This window comes from Python bivittatus, unplaced genomic scaffold (assembly GCF_059951505.1).
Source record: "Python bivittatus isolate LINGU-HERP-01145 unplaced genomic scaffold, Pbiv_v1 ctg000850_np1212, whole genome shotgun sequence".
In the NCBI taxonomy this organism is placed as follows: Eukaryota; Metazoa; Chordata; class Lepidosauria; order Squamata; family Pythonidae; genus Python; species Python bivittatus.
Genome location: NW_028277112.1, coordinates 29,275,114 through 29,293,587, shown reverse-complemented (window position 1 = coordinate 29,293,587; position 18,474 = coordinate 29,275,114). Strand labels below are relative to the sequence as shown.

Sequence of the window (18,474 nt, the reverse complement as noted above, 5' to 3'; positions counted from 1 at the left end):
TAAAATTTGCAAACATTTTCTTTTTAATTCTGAAATAGATCATCACATATTTAGGGACTGATAGGAAAACAAATATAAATTTGTAGTACATAGGAAGAATGAATCATTTCCATTGGAGGGATTAAAAGTTATGAAAGTCTTACAGTAATTTTGATTAAATGTAAAGACATTCTCTTAAACCAGAAAATAAATCTGAATTCATTTCCTGAATCAACAAATAAAACTATTTTTCTGCTTTTCATCTGAACGGAAATACTTGACATTGGTCACATTGAGAATTGTATTTAGTCCGGGATTATAGGAAAGGGATTTTATTCTAAAAGAAATTACATCACATAACTAATTAATCAAGAACTTTATTCTATTGAATTCAGGTGTTTTGCTTTGGTGTGTTGCAGTATGGTGTGTTGTCTCGCAGCAGCTCCTTTCTTGGGAGAAGCACTGGAAGAAAAAGACATTACTTGTTAGATTTTCCATGCTATTGTTTAAACAAAGGACCGCCGTCTTTCTACTACTCTAACAATAATGGAGATTGCAGAATTAGAAGCAGTATTTTCTACAAATAGTAATTAGCTAAACTAATTACAAATATATGTATTTAAATGTAGTGCCCACTGGAAAGATCATTCAATATTCTTTATCTTTTTGTCATAGACAGGATGTTGCAAAATACTCTGTGCTAAGTTAAAACATTCATTCACCCAGCCAAGAATTATCTGTATCAAATTGGTGGTGGCTTCCCTGAGTTTGAGGCAGGGATTTTTCTAGTTCTACCTAGAGATGCCATTTCAGCAAGTGACAACATTTGCCTGGGCTTGGAAATTAAGCAGAATTGGGCCTACTTGGTTCTTGGATGGGAGACTAACAGGGAAAACCAGGGCTATACGGCAGTCTAAGAAGTTAAATACATAAATAAATCCTGGAAGAAAAAATGGCAGATGTTTCTGTACTGTGGTATAATTATGTCCATGTGGTAATCAACAACTGAGCTCCAACTGAGATCATCTTTATCCCCCTTAAGTGTGCAGAGATTGAATCTGGGACTTTTTGTCCACAAAGCAATACTTTATTACTGAGCTACATACCCCTGTAAGTAGCTAGTAAGGACTTGATTAATATTTTGCAACACAGTGCTCCATTATTTCTCACTCTTCACTCAAAAAAAGCCAAATCTGAAATCTCAGTTTAATGGAGAACTAATGTCACATGGTGGTTACAGTGTTGAACTAAAACTGTGGACACCCCAGTTTGGGTCCAGCCTCAGCCATGGAAGCTGACAGGGTGACTCTGGGTCAGAAAGACTCTCAGGACAACCTAGTGCACAGCATGGCTGTCGTGGGGCAAAATTGGAAGAGAGAGTGCTGTGTATGCCCCTTGGGCTCCTGAAGGAAGGATGGGACAGAAATGTAACAAAGAAGTGCATAAAGACAGTGAACAAACATCTTTTTATATGATCAATGAAGTCATATTCTCACCTCTCCTTAAAAAGGAAAGAGAGAAGAGCCACTTGTTGAGTTCTGTTTACTGCAACGCTCCTCTCCAGGCTTCCCCTGTACAAAAGTTCAGACCATCTGAAACTTTCAGCATATGCTCCCCAAACCTTTCAGATTAGTTGAAAGAACTGTATCTAAAGCCTGCAATCCCAGCAAATACTCTTTCTAATTAACACTAGTCTGGGTTGGAAGGGCAGCCAGCAAAAGTCAAAAAGGTGAGAAAACTCTGTCAGATTCAAGACTAACAGGAAATAAGAGCACTGTTTACTGATACAGCACATTCTCTGCGTGAACAAAGTCTCAACTTCAACCCTTGGTACTGACAGTTAAATAGGATCTGACAGCAGGAGGAGAATACTTTGCATGAGACCATCCAGAGCTGCTGACAGATCAAACAGCACCAGGCCAGGTATAACAGTCAATGCTGTATGAGTAACACTAACTCTGCCCTTGATCATCAAGTTTCAACAAGGATCCCTCACTCTTAAGCTTTTTTTTTGTTTTAAGGAGAGGGGGAGAGAAGAAAGATACAGAAAAGGGGAAAAGGGGCATATTTGATAATTACTGGAGTAGCTAGTTGGGAAATAGATAGAACTGGAACAAGTGTGGCTGCTTATCAGATCATCAGCAAGTAATTCAAGAGAGTGGAAAAATAATTTAGAGTGGACATTTAGGAGGGAAAGAAGTGATGAAAGCTCCTGGGAAATGCAACTAGTGAATTCCCCAAAACTAAGACTAGTCCCTGGCACTGTTGACTCCACCCACTTTGCATCATCACCTCACCCAATGTGACTTCTCAATTCCCCCTCCCCCCCCCAAAATACTATGGATTGGCCATTCTTGACAGGATATAAATCCAACACTGAGCACACAAATTAATAATTTTGGTATATTGACCTCTTTCTTATTTCCTATCCCTCTTCAGTATTCTAATCCTATATTTCTTAGTCAAGTTTAGGAATGTGTTGTATATAGTCTGGACAGTGACTGAACACTCCTGTGAAGTAATAACCTGCTGGATTTGGCTTTTATCTCTGCTCAGATGCTTTAAGTTTTATGACTAAAATAAGCTAAATATACAGAGCTGTGTTTCGAGAGGTAACCATAAAAACTGGATCAGTTCACACATCATGTAAACCCCTGTTGTAATCATGGTGTGTTGAATAAATCACAACTAGTAAGTTTTATGTTCATGCTAAGCCATAAACCATGATAACCATTGGGCTAAACAATTCTTTACAGTCCCTGATTTATATACTGATAGGCTCTGAGCTGACTGAAAGGAACTAGGAAAAGATCTTTGGGGAGGGGGTTGTCATGTTGTCATTGGTGTCAATAATGAAGTGGATAACTCAGTAAAGATGCTCATGCAATGTACAGCAGCTGTGAAAAAGGCAAATTTCCATGCTATAGATCATTAGGAAAGGGATAAAAATGCCAACAGAAATTTATGGTACCTTTATGTCTGGAATGCTAGATAAGGTTTTGGTTGCAAACTGAATCTGTACATATTGGGGATTAAAACTAGGTTTACCTGTCTGATATTAGTCATAACATTTTATATTTTGCATTGCAAGGTATCAAACATCTCACATTCCACAGGAAGTATAGGATAAAAATATAGAGTGAACATATTTATTTATTTATTTATTTATTTATTTATTTAAAATTTAGATACTGCCCATCTCACAAGGAAGTGACTCTGGGTGGTTCACAAAACAACAAATAAATATTAATTAAAATACAATAAAAACAGTATAAAAAAAAACAGTAAAGCCAAACACATACACAAATAATATCTTCCAAGATGCTGGTGATCAATAACATGTTAACATATGGGAGCATCTTCAAGGTGCTAGCCACCCCCAGGGTTGGTTGCCCCTTCTCTCTCCCCATGCCAGTTGGCAGAGCCAGGTCTTGACTGCTTTCCGGAAGGACAGAGTTGGGGCCTGCCTCACTCTGGGGGAAGGGTATTCCATAGGGCAGGGGCTGTGGCAGAGAAGGCTCTTTCTGGACCCCGCCAGTCGACATTCTTTCACTGAGGGGGTCCACAGCATATCCTCTCTGCTTGACTGGGTGTGACGGGTTGATATAATGGAGGTGAGACGGTCCCTCAGGTAACCCAGTCCCATGCCAAGTAGGGCTTTAAAGGTGATAACCAACACCTTGAATTGGACCCGGAAGCAAACTGGGACCCAATGCAGCTCGCGCAGCAAAGGTGTAACATGTGCCATCTTTGGGGCACCTAAAATTGCCTGCACGGCTGCATTTTGAACCAGCTGAAGCTTCCGGATACTTTTCAAGGGTAGCCCCATGTACGATGCATTGCAATAGTCTATATGGGAGATGACTAGGGCATGAGTAACTGACTGGAGGGACTCCCAATCCAGGAAAGGGCGTAACTGGTGCACAACACATAGTTGAGCAAAGCCCTTCCTGGCCACGATTGCCACCTGCTCTTCGAGCAGGAGTCATGAGTCCAGGAGGACCCCCAGATTATGCACCAGGTCTGTCTGGGGTAGTGCGACCCCATCCAGAACCAAAGATGGTAAATTTCCAGATACAGAGGACCCCCCAACCTACAGTCACTCCATCTTATCAGGGTTCAGCTGAAGCCTGTTGTTCCCCATCCAGACCCGCAGAGTTTCCAGGCACCACAAAAGGGTAGTCACAGCATCACTCAGATCACCTGGGATGGAGTTGTATAACTGGGTATCATCTGCATATTGATGATACCTCATCCCATGGTGGGAGATGATCTCACCCAGTGGTTCCATGTAGATGTTAAAAAGGAACAGGAAAGTACCGAACCCTGTGGCACCCCATAAAGGAGGGGCCGCAGGCTGGACCACTCGCTCCCTGTCAATACCGATTGGGACCAGCCTTGGAGGAAGGAGGTAAACCAGCACAAAACGGTGCCACCCACCCCCAACTCCCCAAGCTTACCCAAAAGGATACCACGGTCGATGGTATTGAAAGCCACTGAGAGGTCAAGAAGAGCAAGGATGGATGCACTACCCCCATCCCGCTCCCGCCAGAGATCATCCAAAAGTGCAACCAATGCTGTTTTAGTCCCAAATCTGGGCCTGAAACCTGACTGAAAAGGGTCTAGATCATCTGTTTCATCCAGGATCCTCTGGAGCTGCAACGCTACCACCTAAAAACGGAAGGTGGGAGACTGGACGAAAATTGTCCAGTATGGTGGAATCCAGTGATGGTTCTTGAGAAGGGGGTATACCCGTGCCTCTTTAAAGGCCGCTGGAAACACTCCCTCTCTCAAGGATGAATTCATCATCGCCTGGACCCACCCACATGTCACCTCCCAAGCTGCCTTAACCAGCCAGGAGGGTGGTGGTGGCATTTACAGCCCGGAGGACCCTGTCCACTTCCTCAGGTCCAACAGGATCAAACTGTTGCCAGATAACAGGGTAAGTATGTACCCCAGGCATCTCCACAGGGCATACCACTTGCTTGGTATCCTACTGGGAACGTATCCGGGCGATTTTAATCCTCCAGATGCCCAGAAAACTCCTCTGTGCGGCCCTGTAGGTGGGTCATTGGGCCCACCTTTCCCAGAAGAGATTGGATGATCTTACACAGGGCCACTGAGCGGCATTCTGAGGGTGCAATAAGAGTGGAGAAATGTTGACGTTCTGCCGCTCTTACTGCCACAAGGTAGGTCTTAATAGTGGCTCTAGCCTGTGTTCGGTCGGATTCTGTCCTTGTTTTCCTCCAGTGGTATTCTAGACGTCTCTTAATCCTTTTCAGAACCCTTAGCTCCTCCATAAACCACAGGGAGTATTGGGCTTGACGGGTCAAGAGAGGTTGCATGGGCACGATCTTGTCCAAGGCCTTGACCACCTTCCTATTCCAGTTGGTGGCCGGGGCCTCCACTGGACCTTGCAGGAGATCCTCGGGTATAGTCCCCAGCTCCCTCTGGAACCCCATTGGGTCCATCAGTCACCGGGGGTGGACCAATCGAATAGGTCCAGCCTCCCTGAGGAGGGGGATGGCATAGGAGAATCTCAAGGCCACCAGGGCGTGATCAGACCATGACAAGGGGGACAGATGTAATTCCCCCTTCAGATCACATTGCCACTGCTCGGACAAGAAAACCAAGTCTGATGTGAGGCCACTGTCCTGAGTCAGGTTGCAAATAATCTGGGACAGGCCCATGGCTGCCATGGTGGCCATGAACTCCTGGGCTGCCTCCGAGGTACATCCCAGGGATGGCAGATTAAAGTCCGCCAGAACCATAAGTCTGGGGAACTCTACTGCCAGCCCTGAGACTGCCTCCAGCAACTCAGGCAGGGAGGTTGCTACACAGCAGGGAGGCTGGTACAGTAGCAACAATCCCAACTGTTCTCATGAGCCCAACTTCAGGAACAGGGTTTCATAACCAGCCACTTGTGGAGCAGTGCCCCTGAAGGCCAACAGAGAGTCCCGGATGACAACCGCTACTCAATATACATTTTATTTGGGGTGGGGGGCAATTTTCAGGTATGCATTATCTAATGAACTCATTAGATACAATATTACAAAAATATAGTAATGGGAATAGCAACAGATGTCAAGATATTTAATTAAGGTAGAATGTTACAAGTTTCCAATTACACATATTAAAAAACAGAAATTCAGTTGGAATTAGGAAAACAGAACAAATTTGAGAGTTAATTATAAGAAGTTCATAATTATACTGATATTTCTTCGATATTCCACTATACATTTAAATTTAAGAACTGCTTGAAGCTAATAATTACCTTGCCATAAACAGAACATGAAATCTGATTAAATCCTGAAAGACTATACAGTGGTACCTCAGGTTATGAACTTAATTCGTTCCATGACTCTGGTCGCAGCCCGAATTGGTTGCGACCCAAAGCAAATTTCCCCATAAGGTTCAATGTAATTACTGTTAATCCGTTCTGGTGTGGAGGACAGGGAGGCGGCTATTGCTTGGAGGGGCGCCTCCCTACGTATTCCGCCTCCCTACGACCACGTGTCAGGGGCGGAAAATGGCCGCGGACCACGCGTCAGGGGCAGAAAATGGCCGCGAACCACGTGTCAGGGGCGGAAAAATGGCCACGGACCACGTATCAGGGGCGGAAAATGGCCGCGGACCACGTGTCAGGGACGGAAAAATGGCCACGGACCACATGTCGGGCGGAAAAATGGCTGTGGACCACCTGTCAGGGGCGGAAAATGGCCGCGGACTGTGTCACAGGAGGGAAAATGGCCGCGTATCCTGTTCGTACCCCAAGGCGGAGTTCGCAAACCGAAGCAAAATTTTGTGGCCGGAGCTGGTCGTAACCCGAAAAGTTCGTTAACAGAAGCGTTCGTAACCCGAGGTTCCACTGTAATTATAAACACACTTACCTCTATAAATATACCTAATAAATTAAGTACACCATACCAAGTTTAGTATATGCAGTACTCAGTATTAAACTGTCTACTTTAACAGAAATTGCAAAGCAGAGAATCATTACTTACACACTTTGTCGGTATTCACAAAAACACCTTGTAGGACACATGTTCTAAGTATAACTTCCACATCTGAAGCAAGTTTTATAAGCTGTGGAGTTGGGAAACAGAATTCAGAATTATTATCCAACATATTTTGTTTCCTGCATATCCTCAAAATGTCATTATCTTACAAGTCCATTATTTCATAACTGAAGCTTTCAAAAGATGTTCTCTTGGATGCTGAAATTACTGTATTTACATTACATATGCTTTAATATGTGGGAAGGCCTGGTGCGATATGGTTCATGGGGTCACGAAGAGTCGGACACGACTTAACGACTGAACAACAACAACAATGCTTTAATAGAAAATGGATTTTTTTTCTACAACTGGCAAGATATATTCATCACAAGGAGAAGACTTAATCATAAAAACCATGCATTTCCTTCCAGAATAGAGCAAAAGGGACCTTTTCAATACACTACCTTTATAATCTCTTAAGAGGGCCTGAAACTGTCACTTTGTTTAATGATATCTCTTTTCTTCCTTGAAATTATATTTTTATTCTTCTAATATTAATATTAAATATTCATGTGGAAATCTTCAAATAGTTTATACTGCACTTACTACTAGAAATCCCTACAATGCCATCATACTGCTCCAAAGAAGCAGTCAGAGAGCTATTACTCAGATAGTTGCTAAAAAGATCTCACACTTTATTAAAACACAAAGCCATACGGCAGGAATATAATACTTGATACACAGGTAGTAATTACAGTAGTTTATTTGGGTTTCAGAATGCAGAGTTAGAATTTCATCATTTCATCAGATTCACGAATAATTTGACAGTCTATTCCTCCAAATCTAAATAATTATTTGCATGAGTCAGCTTGTAAGAATATCTGGGATACTGACTGAAAGAACAACAATCCATGAAAAAATATGCATGCATTTACTTTAGCTATCAGTTTTCAACCAAGTGAAAGCTATATAAATTCATTTTTTACAGCTGGGATTTTAGTATTATCAAACATATGACCACTTGCTAAATTTGAGAGAAATTTTTTCTTCAGGCAAGAGAACCTAAATATCAGTGATTCAGGGGATCAGGCAGAGCTGTTTCAATTTTAAGGGAAAGAGAAAATTACAGCATAATGTAATCTACTGTGCCAGTTTCTGCAAGAAGACTCTTATGTCAAAGATTGGTTCAGTTAAAGATGTCCATTTATCTGTTCTGTATGCACATAAAAGTACTTCTTCCTGTTTTACAAGCAAATTATTATTCCTTTGAACAGATTCTTCAGAACTGCCATTTTCCTTAATCTCTCTCTTTTCCCCTGTCAGATAACTGGCATTCATTTATAAATGGTGGCAATTGTAGGAAAAGAATTCAATGAGCGGGGGAATGTTTCTGAAATGGAATAGCAAGAGAGCTTATTCACTAGTTTGGCACAGGCAGCAAAATATAACACTTATTAGCTCATGTTCAAAATAACAGTTCAAAATATCAGTTATGCTGGGGGGGGATTAGTAACATATTCTGTTAAATAGAAAGGTGACAAAACTGTAGGCAATTTAACTCTCTGCTTCAGGATCTTTACTGATTAATGGTCAGGCAACAAAGCCTCTAGATCCATTTAGCCATGCTTTACAGTAGTAATAAGAAAACTGGTTATCATCAGATACCTAGATAGCTCCTACAGCAATGTTTCTCATCCTTGGCAACTTTAAGATGTGTGGACTTCAACTCCCAGAATTCCCCAGCCATGCATGTATGTATGTATGTATGTATATATGTGTGTGTGTGTATGTATGTGTGTGTGTATACACACACATATATACATATGTGCATGTAAAGGCCTTCCTAGCAATGACTGCAACCTGCTCTTTAAGCAGGAGTCATGAGTCGAGGAGGACCCCAGATTGCGCACCAGGTCCATCTGGTGCAGTGCAACCCCATCCAGCACCAAAGATGGCATAGTCCTAGAACCACTATGCCCCCAAACCCAAAGCCACTCAGTCTTGCTGAATGGAGCTGAAGCCTGTTGTTTCCCATCCAGACCCTCAGAGCCTCCAGACACCTTGATAAGATGTTCATGACACTGCTTAATTGCCAGAAGCAGAGATGTATAATTGGGTATCATCAGCATATTGATGATACCTCACCCCACGGTGACAGATGAGCTCACTCAGCAACTTCATGTAGTTGTTAAATAGGAGAGGGCACCAAATCCTGTGGCACCCCACACAGTAGGCCAAGGGCAGGACCTCTCCTGCCCAATCTCTACCGACTGGAATCAACCCTGGAGAAAGGAGGCAAACTAGCACAATGCTGTGCCACCCATCCCCAATCCTCTGAACCAATCCAGAAGGATACCTCGGCTGATAGTATCAAAAGCCACCGAGAGGTCAAGTAGGGCAAGGATGGATGCACAACCCCCATCCCACCCATGCCAGAGATCATCCAAAAGTGCGACCAATGCTGTTTCCATCTCATACCCAGGTCTGAAATGTGACTGAAAAGGGTTGAGATAATCCACTACATCCAAGGCCCTCTGAAGCTGTTGTGCAATCACCTTCTCAACCACCTTTCCCAAAAAGGGGAGGTTAGATACTGGACAAAAATTGTCCAGTATGGAGGGTTCCAGCAATGGCTTCTTAAGGAGGGGGGTAAACCAAGGCCTCTTTAAGAGATGAAGGAACAACCCGCTCACTCAAAAAAGAATTAACTACTGCTAGAACCCACTCACATGAGACCGCTTTAACAGGCCAGGAGGGGCATGGGTCTAAAGAACAGGTGGCTGAGCTCACAGTCCTAAGGACCCTGTCCACTTCCTCAGGTCCAACAGGTTCAAACTGTTCCCAGATAATCAGGCAAGATTCCTTTCCAGGCATCTCCTCTACAAGGCAGGTGTCCAACTGCAAGCAAATCTCAGTGACTTTGTCCGACAGATGCTGAGCAAATTCCTCCACATGCTTCAAATGTTAGGGGATCCCATCCTATTCTCTCCTCTTCAAGCTACAATAAGAATTCTGCAAGGGATAACATTCTAAGAAGAAAAATTGTTATCTCTACTCAATAGCTGCTTGCTTCTAATTCATCTTTGATTATTGCTTTATATTTCCCTTTGAATGTGAAGCAGAGGAAATACCACCATGAAACAGAGATTCAGCCACTGACTTTCAAGCTGTGGTTTCCAATACAAATGTACAGATCACATTTCTATTTTGTCAGTTTAACTGTATGGTTTCTCTTTTCAGAGAACGGTTAAGAATGGTAATTTTACAAAGACATTCACAATTGTTTGCCAGTAATCTCTATCCTCTTCCTGTTCCTAATCTGTTCTGTGTAGTCAGTACAAAGTTATACTCAGTATACTTTGTAATAGTTAAGCTAGCTTAAGTTACAGTGCAGAGTTGTACTCAATAACAGAAACCAATTTCTATACAAATACCTCAGCTATTTTTTCAGGAGAAGTTTCATCTCTATTATTTTTGAATTCTTCATTTATCTTAAATCTTGCAGCTGGAAAAAAGGAGAGAGAACGGGGATTTTAAAAAATCTATTTATTCAGCTTTTCGTTAGCAGATAAAATAGATTCTTCTATTTCAGTCAGCCATATACCATAGAATGTTACCAGAGCCTTATATGCTGGAGTGAAGATATTTAAAAAGACGTAGTTTGTTTCCCCAACAGCCAAATTACAATATGTGGTATTACAAAATGTCACTAAAAATCCCAAATGCAAGTTATATCTAAAAAATAACTATGGCTCTGCAGCAAGTTGAGGAAGTTGAACATAAAACAGCCTACAGAAATCAGTATTTAAAGAAAGCATACTTGACATATCACAAAGCAGTATAATAACTATCTTGGATAAGATGAGGCTCCAGTAAGGAGATATTTAAATGTATATAAGCTCTTATTGTAGAAACGTGGCATAACATAAACTGAAGAAAATTTAGAAAAGGTGTTATCAATAGAACAGTTTCACAGAACATGGGATAGAAAACAATCACTCTATTCCCACAACACACAACTGGGTCCAAAATCAGTCAATACCCTGTGAGAACACCTAGACAAGGTCAACTAAATCTTCAGAGATTAAATAATACCTAAAACAGACCCTGTTTTACAGGGTTACACTGTAAATACAGGGTTAAACTGACTCAGTTGAAAAAGCAAATCTATCCATTACAGCATTCAGTAACAAAGTATGGCAGCACTCAACAGTTTTTTTCATAAACTACCTGGCTGTCATATCTAAGCCATGCTGACTGCTGACTGCTGCCAACCTGACCACTGGGGAAGGGACTAGTGATATCATGAAGTCTTGGCACTAAACTCCTAGTGCAAGGGATTGATACTAAGTATTTTCCGGAGAAAATTATCAGGGATTCTGTATTCCCCAAATGATGAGTTTTGACTAAATTAATATAACTGTGCTCTGTTAGAATCACAAACAAGAAGATATGCCTGGGTAAGCAGCTGGCCAAGTTAAGCATGTTTCACCAAGTAAGGATCCAATCATCTGGAACTTTAGAATTCAAGCATAGCACCTTGAATTCCATCTAGGAACATTTAAGGTGGCGCTCAATATGAACGGTATATTGCTGACAATACATTCAAAGTCAGCTAACAAATCTATTATACATTACAAAGTATTGGCTGGTATGATCTTTCTGGAGAAATGACATTATTGATGAATGAAATAACAGCATTTTCTTGTACAGTGTTTATGTGTTTAATTTTTCTAAAAGGCATACAATTTAGATAAAATGAAGCCAAGCTTTCTTGGAGTAACACTTTGTCATATTGATGATGCAGTTTTACTCTCCCATTCAAGACTGGGCTTCAAATGTCCTCCTTAACAGCCTTTGCTGAATACTGCAAGTAAAATTCCTTCGTAATAAACTGGGACAAATCTAAGACCCTGATCTTTGAGAGGAAATTCAAGTGCCATAAATGGTTGGTTTGGAACCAACCAGTCAAGCAGGTAAGATGCTTTAGGTATCTTGGCTTGACGTTTACCACTCTTGTCCTAGTCAACCCACTGTTCTTCTGTTCTTCAGAAGTCAGAAGCCATTTTATTTCTGTGGCTGGTGTGGGTCTTCCGGGCTGTGTGGCCGTGGTCTTGAAGTTTTGTTTCCTAACGTTTCGCCAGCACCTGTGACCGGCATCTTCAGAGAGCAGGAGCACAGACAGGAGCAGTTCTCCTGTTAGGAGAACGTTAGGAAACAAAACTTCAAGACCACGGCCACACAGCCCGGAAGACCCACACCAGCCATTGTATGCCGGCCGTGAAAGCCTTCGACAATACATTTTATTTCTGCTTCTGTGTTTTTTATATTCAAATGAGAAGCTACATTCCAGCTGCAGCTAGAACCTGTAATGCTAAGCTGGCTACGCCGCTCCTATATGGGGCTTCTGTGTGGGTAAATATAGTATCTCAAGGGCTCTGTAATATTCAGGCCCACTTTTGGAGAGCCCTCTTAACATTACCCAGCTGTGTACAAAATGCCGTAGTCGTTTTAGAGACAGGGCAAAGCCCATTGGAAGCCAGAGCATGGTGTGCTGCAACTAAACTAGTGCAAAATGTATGTGTTCTATTCCACTTCAGGATTACTTTCTTACCTTGTTGATGACCCATTTATTAGTTCCTAGTTTAAAATTACATTCCATAAAATTAGCCAAATTGGCCTCTCTCCAGATCACCTGTTTTTAATGGGGCATACTTCAGCTTTTTGTTAATTAGGCAAAGGCTCTGGGATATAAGCTCACAGGACTTGATTAGTAAAGCTAACTCACCCTGTTTTCCAGTTCATTTAGGCATCTGTTACCAAAACAATTGCTGTATGGCCTCATATTTAACCCATGTAAATCATAGTTTTTAATCAGGTCGCTTTTGCAAAGGCACAATTAAATGCCTTTCCATCACAGATCTGGATTGTAATAAGACAGAAATAGAGTCAGTGGAGCACATACTGTATGTTTGTGAATTGTATATTGTACTGATCTGAGACAAACCTTTATTTCTCCTTTATTATTTTTCAACCAAGCTTTTTAAACCATGTATATGCACATTTTCTCTTATCTGAATTTAGGCCTAATGTGACTCCGGCGGTAACCAAATTTTTGGCTGTCATGATTAGATGCATGAAAGAGCTATTTTCTGAATGATTTGTTTCCCACGAAATGTCAAAATGTATGTTACTTTCTTTTTTATTATGTTTGCTCTTGGGTCCTTTGACTGTAATAAACTTTTCATTCATATTGACCTTTTTCTTCTTACCTGCTTTCAATTTAGTTATTCCAATGCATGAGTGCATATCCCCCCTTTATTTAGAAAAGCAAAATAATTTAATGTTGTGCATCAAATGGGGGACAAAATACATATTGAGCTCATGAAGCATAATATCTTGATAGAAGGTTCAGAGGATTTTACATTATTTTAAAATTTCAGGAGAAATTTTCAAGTATCCATAGCAAGGATGGGAAATCCAGGTTTACAACACACACATTTAAATGATAGTTGAGTGATGAAACAGGTTTTTATCCAGAAGTGTATACGGATGAAAAAAATGAACAGTTCTGTTTTTCCCACCTCTCAGTATGAAGTCAACCTACAAAAGTCTGATTTGTTTTAACAGGCTCCTTTGAGGTTGCAGGGGAGAGAAAGAGGGTTCAATTCTTGTTCTAGCAGCAATGGTGCAAATTTCCTTGGGGACTGAGAAAGGACTAGTGCTCAATCTCTTCTCCAACAGCTTCTTCCAACCAGTGAAGCTGGTAAGTCATGTCCCTCTTACACATATTTGATCTGAATGCATGTGTGCTAGCTTGAAGTTAGCCAGGCAGACTTTGTGTTCTCTTCTGACTGAGGAAAACTCTTGGGGGTCATAATGTGAGAATTGTATATACATGGAGGAAATTGCATCTTTTAAGATAAAAACATGGAAAGAAAGACTGATTGAATAAACAGTGAAGCAATTAGAATTCAATACTGGGGAATTTTATAATGAAATAACATGGGACTCAATGCATATACAGAATGTATATCTTTTCAGAAAAGCATAGAGGCCCAAACACAACTACATGCTAGAATTAATAATCACATCTTAAAACTATGTTTTTAAGTAGCCCTCTATTGGAGAAAGGATTGAGCACTTGTTCCTTTTTCAACCTTCAAAAAAGACAGAGCAGGCCTGCTGTAACAAGAATATGGCTTTTTCTCTACTCTGCCATTTCAAAGGAAGATATTTTAAAAAAATCATGCTAAGAAGTTTTGCAAGTTGACTTACATGGTTGTTAATTACTATGTAAAAAGTTCCACAACACAATAAAAGTGTATAGCAGCTTTCCTCAATTCTGTTGTCTTCAGGTGAGTTTATACTCCCATAATTATTAGCATAACCAATGCTGGCTAGAGATTTTGGGAGGAGGGCACCAGTTGCAAGAGGGTGAGTGATACTATAATATATACAGTACATTAGATGTCAAGGCGTGTTACAAACCTGTTTTACAAAAAACACAAGAATTCTTACCGTCTAAACTTCTGGTGTCATTTTTGAAAACGGTTTGCCTTGTCCTATGCAAAACCTTGAAAATTTTCAAGACCTGTAAGTGCAACAGAATGTTAAAACTTTTACATTCTCATGTTAGAGAGGAAGCACCATTTGCTCAGTTAAATTTGAAGTAAGAATATCAGGGAATCAAAATATAGAAAATTTCCAAGAAAAAGCATTTGGTCAAAGGAGAATGAAATGAAAAAGATTCCTAGAAGCAGCAGCTAAATGCTGATACGATAACAAGCAACCCACATTCCTCACTCTAACTTGGATCCTGGTATGTGGTGACATTAGTGAAACTTAGAGCAGAAAAGACCATAATATGACGGGTACTATATTGGAGTCATAAATTCCTTGTCTGATTCTTAGATAGGCAAGCCTCCAGAAAGTGACAGAAAAGTTGTTAAAGAAGACATTTCAGATATTCCAGAAATAGTCTGACACAATAATAGTTTAAAATTTAAAAATTTTAGTTTTTAGTTTAAAAATGTCAGATTGGCCGTGACCTTACTGGTCTTCTGGAAGGACCTGAAGACTTGACTTTGCCATTTTGCCTGGGGATCCAGTAGTGGTGGTATGGAGCCTGCTAGATGGTTACATTGTTAGTACGATGGACTGCACTCTCACAGATTATGTTTTTTTAAAAATATTTTTTCACAGTTTTTATTGTTTAATATGTTTTTAAATGTTTTTGTTGTTATGATTTTGATTATTTTTTTGTAATGTTTTTGTGTTTCTAACTTTGCGAGCTGCCATGTATGTGAGTTGGGCAACATACAAATAAATAAATAAAATATGAGAGAGAAGATGATGTTATCTCAGGACATCTGGTCATAAATATCTGTTAAATGTGAGATATGAACAATTAAGCAAGTATTAGATTAGGAAGAGAGCCAGTGTGGTAGAGTGGCTAAGGTATTACAGTAAATGAGATCCAGGGAGACCTGGGTTCAGGTCTACCCTTGGGTACAAAGCCAGGTGGATGACCTTGGGCCAGTCACTCTGTCTTAGCCCAAGGAAGCAGGCAATGGCAACCACTTCCAAAATCTTGCCAAGGAAACTGCAGGGACTTGTCCAGGCAGTTGCCAGGAGTCTACACTGACTCAAAGGCGTGTGCACACACACACCATTTAAAGAGTAAAAAACAGATTAAGAGAGAATGGCTTATCCAAGACTGTGAGAAATTCAGGGCTCATACATTACGTTGAACTGTAAAATGGTGTATTAAGTTCTGGCTTAGTGTGTTGTGTGAACCCAGATATAGAGTTGTATACAATAGGGCTCCACAGCATTTTGGATGATGGGAAATTGTAGTCTAGTACATCCAGAGTAAATCAAAAGAAAGCAAAAAGTTGTTCTAAAGGAAAAACCAGCTTACTGTCACTCAAACATCACTTAGCACAATCACTGGCCTTGTCACAACTGCACTTTCATGACCCAGGTTATACAGCAGGCCATAAATTCAGGGAAGTTTTCAGGGATCCATATACTGTAAGCATATTTTGAAAATCAATCAATCAACCATAATAACAATATAGTCAGGCAGTGGAGTAAGAATAGCCAGAAAAAGTGGAATAAAAATGTATCTGGTGTCCCATAGTGTTCATTCATAGGTGGCATATTTTGCATGCATTCCAACTATAAGACGGTCTCATATCCCTCAAACGATGTTCTCAGGCCAACAGCAAAACACGACACCAACACCCCCCTTCCCCCCCTCAAACACTATCTTGCCTGCGCAGCCGCACCAGGCCATCAACTAACCTCTGCCCTTCGCATTGCCGAGGCTGCTGCTCTTGGACGAAGCCCTATAACAGACGTTTCCGGGAAGGACAGAGCCACGCCCACCAGTGCACGTTATTGGTTCCGTGTGAGCCAATAGAGAATATCGCCACCACGTCAGCGACAAATCAGTGAGTACCTTCCTGTCCCGCATCCTAAAATGGGAAGAGATAAAAGATGACGCGAGAGCTATACCGATAGAGTAGCGCCGTTACCTGCAATGTGAGAGGGTTAAAATGGGAATAAATCTGCGGGAAGGGAATAGAGCGTGAAGCATCAGCGTTCCGCTAAGCTAGTGTTTCTCAACCTCAGCAGCTCTAAGATGTGTGGACTTCAACTCCCAAAATTCCCCAGCCAACTGCACTAGGCACAAAAATGGTGTTAACAGAGAACAATTTGAATGTTTTCCTTTGCTTCAAATTCACATGTGATGGAATAATAGCATTACCTGATGTGGGTGCTGGGGACATAACTTCTGTTGTAAGACTTTAAGGATGCTTTAATTTTGCATATTACACAAAAGAACGACTATTTTATTTAAGGCTTTTTGAAGCTGTTCCTAGGGAAAAATACAGGTTATCAAAGAGGTTTGCATAAACCATTAATTAAAACTACAGTACAAATAGGAAAAAACTAGTAAATGACAGTTATACAAAAAAGAAAAGAAAATCTAATAATGGTGATTATATAAAACAAATGTGACAAAAAAAGAGAAAAAATACTAGTTAAAAAAAATAAAGAAAAAATTCCATATAATATCCATAGGTACCAATATACAATTAATTCAGTCCTTAAGTTTATTGAGACAGTGTTATAACTAGACATGTACAATTGTTCCTTGATTTTTTTCATTACTCCAGAGCATCCTGCCTTAATTTCACATTTAATTTTGGGTAAACATGGATAGTGTTGTCATTAAAACTACTATATGTACTTAACATTTCCCAGAAAATTATCTGATGGAATATTTATCAGGAAAATAATTAAATTAATTAATAATGACATAGTTACTAAATACTTTGAGATCATCATCATACATTTCTTCAGAGGTTGCTTTTATTTTGCTTGTACAGTTTGAACAAAGAGGTATTTTGGAAAATGATTATGGAGAATATGTATTTACAGAAGAAAAACTGAACCATGAAAACAAGCCATGTATATTTTTTGCAGGAAAAAAAATGTCTGATAGCTTTAAGATGATCAAATACATTATGTAATAAACTTACATGGAAATGGTTCAACATAACATACATTATTATAGTTCCAGTATTAAAATATAACTATTTTTGCAATCCACCACCTGGAAGAATTTTGTAAACAGCATCCTCAGGTCTAGAATCCCCAAGTAACAACTTTTCTCAGTAATAGTATTATTCTAGCAAGGCAGAGATGAGGGGACTAACTTCCCCCAGCATTGCAGTCTCTTCTTCTCAACTAATAGAAGGTAAATTTCAGTTACTGGATCCTTGTCCCTGCATGGGATTTGTATAATTTCACATACACCTAGCCATGGCAGGAATATTGCCCAAACTTTTTTTTTCTGCTGTGTCCTCATGATATCTTTGGGTCATCCCAACCCATACCTAAGGCAACCTTAGGTTGTCTATTCAGAATTACAGACTGAGTTACATCTAACACCTATTAGCCATTTCAACTACAGTTGAATCTTCTTTCCTTTCAGTCCTTTGACGCTGTTCTCCTTGGCCATTCTGGTCTGGTTTTCAAACTATGATTATTATTACGTATATACTTGTCCTCCCCTTTTTTGTCGGTTTTGTCAACATCTTTTTGTGACCCTCCAATCTCAAAAATGCAGTTGGATAAATAACGGATATAAATACAGTGCCATTTAGGAAATGTTAAAATGATAAAACTGATTAATAGAGAGGGTGAACAAATGACTGAAAAGAAAAGGCAACAGCTATTTATGAAGCCTATAGTAGCTTATGAAAAACGCTGAACTCATTGAGCGCATAACTTAGCCCCAGCACTCTTTTACTTTGCTGCCGCATCATACGATTGAACCCCTGGAATTGCTACTCCTCGGGAAAGACGCGAAGGCGGGAATAAAATGACGGGCAGGGGGATGGACCAGTAAGAGGGACAGTTCTACCAGCGTATCCCTTTGATAGGGCAGTCTTGTCGTTGGTTTCCCATCCTACGCTCGCTA

At 40.4% G+C, this 18,474-nt stretch overlaps 1 protein-coding gene across 1 annotated transcript; it reads right to left on the bottom strand.

The window, feature by feature from the left end:
* Positions 1–336: 336 nt before the first annotated feature.
* Positions 337–16,429, bottom strand: LYRM7 (LYR motif containing 7). Its single transcript, XM_007438359.3, has 5 exons — positions 16,287–16,429; positions 14,499–14,571; positions 10,412–10,482; positions 6,984–7,065; positions 337–441 (listed from the first exon to the last, which is right to left on the bottom strand). The coding sequence occupies exons 1-5, from the start codon at positions 16,299–16,301 to the stop codon at positions 371–373; spliced, it is 312 nt and encodes a 103-aa protein (XP_007438421.1). The 5' UTR covers positions 16,302–16,429; the 3' UTR covers positions 337–370.
* Between the last annotated feature and the right edge of the window lie 2,045 nt (positions 16,430–18,474).